Below are 3,143 nucleotides of genomic sequence, written 5' to 3'. Positions count from 1 at the left end.
CTTGTTAGACCTGGACTCCTCATGCACGGGAACTCACGTAACCCCTCTGGACCAAGAAAACCTTGTCAAGGCATACACACAGTACATAACCAATGGACTGAAGATTCTTCCAAGGCCACGGTCCCACGAGCGATGCCGTGTACTGTTTGTATCTTCCAGTTACATACCCGAACCTTTGGTTGGGATCACTGGGGCTAGAACGGAGATGATACCCCACTTTCTCGACTGTTTTGGCAAGGTGTACGTGGTGAACGGGGAATCCCTGTGCCACCCGGACTTTGTGGTCAAGGGATCCATGGATCCGCCACGCCATCGGCGCCTGCAGACCGTTCACGCTGCTCTGAACAGTTACAAACCGGTCATGGCGAGCGAAGCGAGGCGGCTGGCTCTCTTCTCGGGCAAGCGGGAAGAGGACGCTGTATTGGATCGGTATCTTGTCTACACAGAGGATCATGTTACTTACATCACAATGTCTCAGTGTGTTATGGGTCTGCATCTAAAGTACAGCTCTAAGTTAGAGGTTAAGAGAAAGCCTCACTGTGAGTACGTGACACAACCACTCGGAGGCCTTACATTTGTCCGTGAATACCACTCGCTGGAAAGTGAGTTTCTGTTAAACAAACTAAGTGCATTGTTGGCCCATTTATTCAAATCCCCTTTGTGCCCTTGCTAAATGTCTGTGACTTGTATGCAATTCTGTATGCAATGTGTTGCTATCTGTACAGTTCGAATAATAAACATTGTATCCTATCAGTCTGTCATGTGGTATTTTTGAACTAGTCTATGGGATCCGCGGGGTCCACGCTCACAGCACAAGCTATTCTGACACCCCTTGCAATGGCATCGCCTATCCAGATTGATATGATCAAACACGTGTCCACGCTATATCCCGATTTGTATAGGCCTACTATCCTGTGGCAATGTCATTGTGATGTGAGACCATGTGCTGATCCTGTCAACTCTATACATAGACAACAGAGACAAGAATTGTGATCAAGGTTGCTTTGATCTTTATTGTCAATTTATACACTGACACATTGTGAATCATGTACACGTTTAGTGAATAAAGTAATCATGTTCATGCTATTGCTTGTTTATTCGTACTTCCACCCGCCGGCGATCAATCCGGTCTCTGACCAGGTCTCTGACCAGGTCTTTGTCTTCTTTGGTCATGTGAGCAGCCTCAGTCCATTCTGTGTCCTTCAGTAGCTCGTGAGCTAAAAGTCTCTCGTTCGCGCGAAGAGCATCGGGGTGGTCTTTGGGGCACAATGTCCTCACAATGATCTGGTACGGGGACACCCCAGTGCTCGCGAATGCCACTCTCCCTTCCATGGCGTCGACAATCATCACTCCCAGGCTCCACATGTCTATGGCACAAGTGTACTCTGAGATTCCACCTTCCACAAACAATTCAGGGGCCCTGTATGCCTCCGTCACCACAGGTGTGCTCATCCATTTACAGGAATGTCTAGAGAGGCCCATGTCAGCCACTTGTACGGTTAGGTCTTCTGTCAACAGCACATTGAATGGCGTCAGGTCCCGGTGCACCAGGTTCAGTCTGTGCATGTACGACAGTGCTTCAGCCACTTGAACTGAGAAACGAGCCACGAAACTCAACGGAATAATCTCTAGCGCTCGGACTTGCTCGTGACAGAGAAGGTGTCCACTGTGAATCACGTTCGACAATGTGTAGGGTGCATAGGACATGAGCGTGGCCATCATTCCGTTGTGTATGACACATTCGTGGATCTGGATCACATAAGGGTGACCCTGTAGTGCCGTGAGACAGGATAGCTCTCTCACGGTTGCTTCCTCTACGCCGCGCTTGTGACACTTCAAGGCAAACTCTTTTCCAGTTTTTTGACACGTGGCTTTGTATACGGTTCCATAGGCACCTTGGCCGATTACTGTGCCTGTCAGGTACTTCTCCATGATATCCTTCGGTTGTGTTGCACACCTACAGTTTATGTGAGGCTTCTTGACCAATGACCCGGTGTGCTCTGTGATATACCAAGCCGCAGCGGAGAAAATGTGTCCTACTGTGGCCGTTTGTCCGAGCACGGCTGTTTGTCCGTTTGCGCACAATGACAATTGGAAGATTGCTGTATGGGATATGAAGCTCAGCGGCATTGGAACCCACCGAAATCTGGCTCTGTTTTATTGTAACAAAATGTGTCATTCAAAAGGAGCTGTGGCAGAGTTTGGATCCGTGCACAGCAGGGTATCACACCGTACAAATGACATCAAACACAGGCATATACTGTACATAGTCATATAAACTGATAAACTGTCCCGGGGAACCACGCATGACGCTTCTGGTTTGTTTTCTTTTGTGCGAGTTGTGTTTTTTTTTTGTGCCTATCACTTCTTTGTCATGACATAGTCAGAAATAAGGCCAGTCTAGTGAACATTCGTGCAAGCCAGTTTCTCTTCTGGTTCAGTGAAAACTGCAGCTCTAAAAGGTCCTCTTCTACCAACCACTGAGCACCCAGAAGCCACACTCTCTCCTTGAGTTTGGGGACCGTAGAGGGGTCCGTGATGAAGTTGAGATATTCCGTGTAAAGAGGATGAAGCGCAATGAGTAACGCCTGACCGTCCCGTATCTCCTTGGCATCAATGTCCATCTCTTGCACACCGTGCACCTCGAAGGAGACGTCCTGGACGCCGTTGGTGTTGATGGGTAGAGGATACTTGGCGTACACGTTGTAGAACCTACCCTGGCTCAAACTCATAGCCTCGCCACATATGCTAGTCAGGTTAGCGTGAGCCGAGGCTGAAGCCCTCATCGCTGGTCCGCACAGCTCTGGGTTGCTAGTCCACAAGGACAGCGCCACGCGTAGGTTCTGCTGCCTGAGGCGGTGAAACTTGATGTCTTCAGCGAGTCGATCCACGTAGACCAGGCGTCCGTCCGCGGTCAACCAGAAGGCTTTCATGTCTTGCTGGTCGGCTATCTGGACGGAACACACCTGGCTACACAGCTCGGCGTTTTCGTGTGCCATCAGCGTTCGGTTTACGTGGCGCCATTCTCGTTCGGTTAACTGCTCCATTCTATTTCCCAGGCGCCTGGTGTTGTGCCAGGGCACGCCAGAGTAAAGCCAACAGTATCTAAAGTGAATCTTGAGTGGTAACACAAACTCCATTAC

General features: G+C 49.5%; 1 protein-coding gene across 1 annotated transcript; it reads right to left on the bottom strand.

Annotated features, from left to right (window-relative positions):
• Positions 1–1,083: 1,083 nt before the first annotated feature.
• Positions 1,084–1,932, bottom strand: LOC116034646 (probable cell division protein kinase ECU11_1290). The gene has a single exon (XM_031277347.2). The coding sequence runs from the start codon at positions 1,930–1,932 to the stop codon at positions 1,084–1,086; it is 849 nt and encodes a 282-aa protein (XP_031133207.2).
• Between the last annotated feature and the right edge of the window lie 1,211 nt (positions 1,933–3,143).

The sequence above is a fragment of the Sander lucioperca genome, chromosome 11 (assembly GCF_008315115.2).
Source record: "Sander lucioperca isolate FBNREF2018 chromosome 11, SLUC_FBN_1.2, whole genome shotgun sequence".
NCBI classification, from domain to species: Eukaryota; Metazoa; Chordata; class Actinopteri; order Perciformes; family Percidae; genus Sander; species Sander lucioperca.
This window is presented reverse-complemented; position numbering and strand designations above follow the sequence as displayed.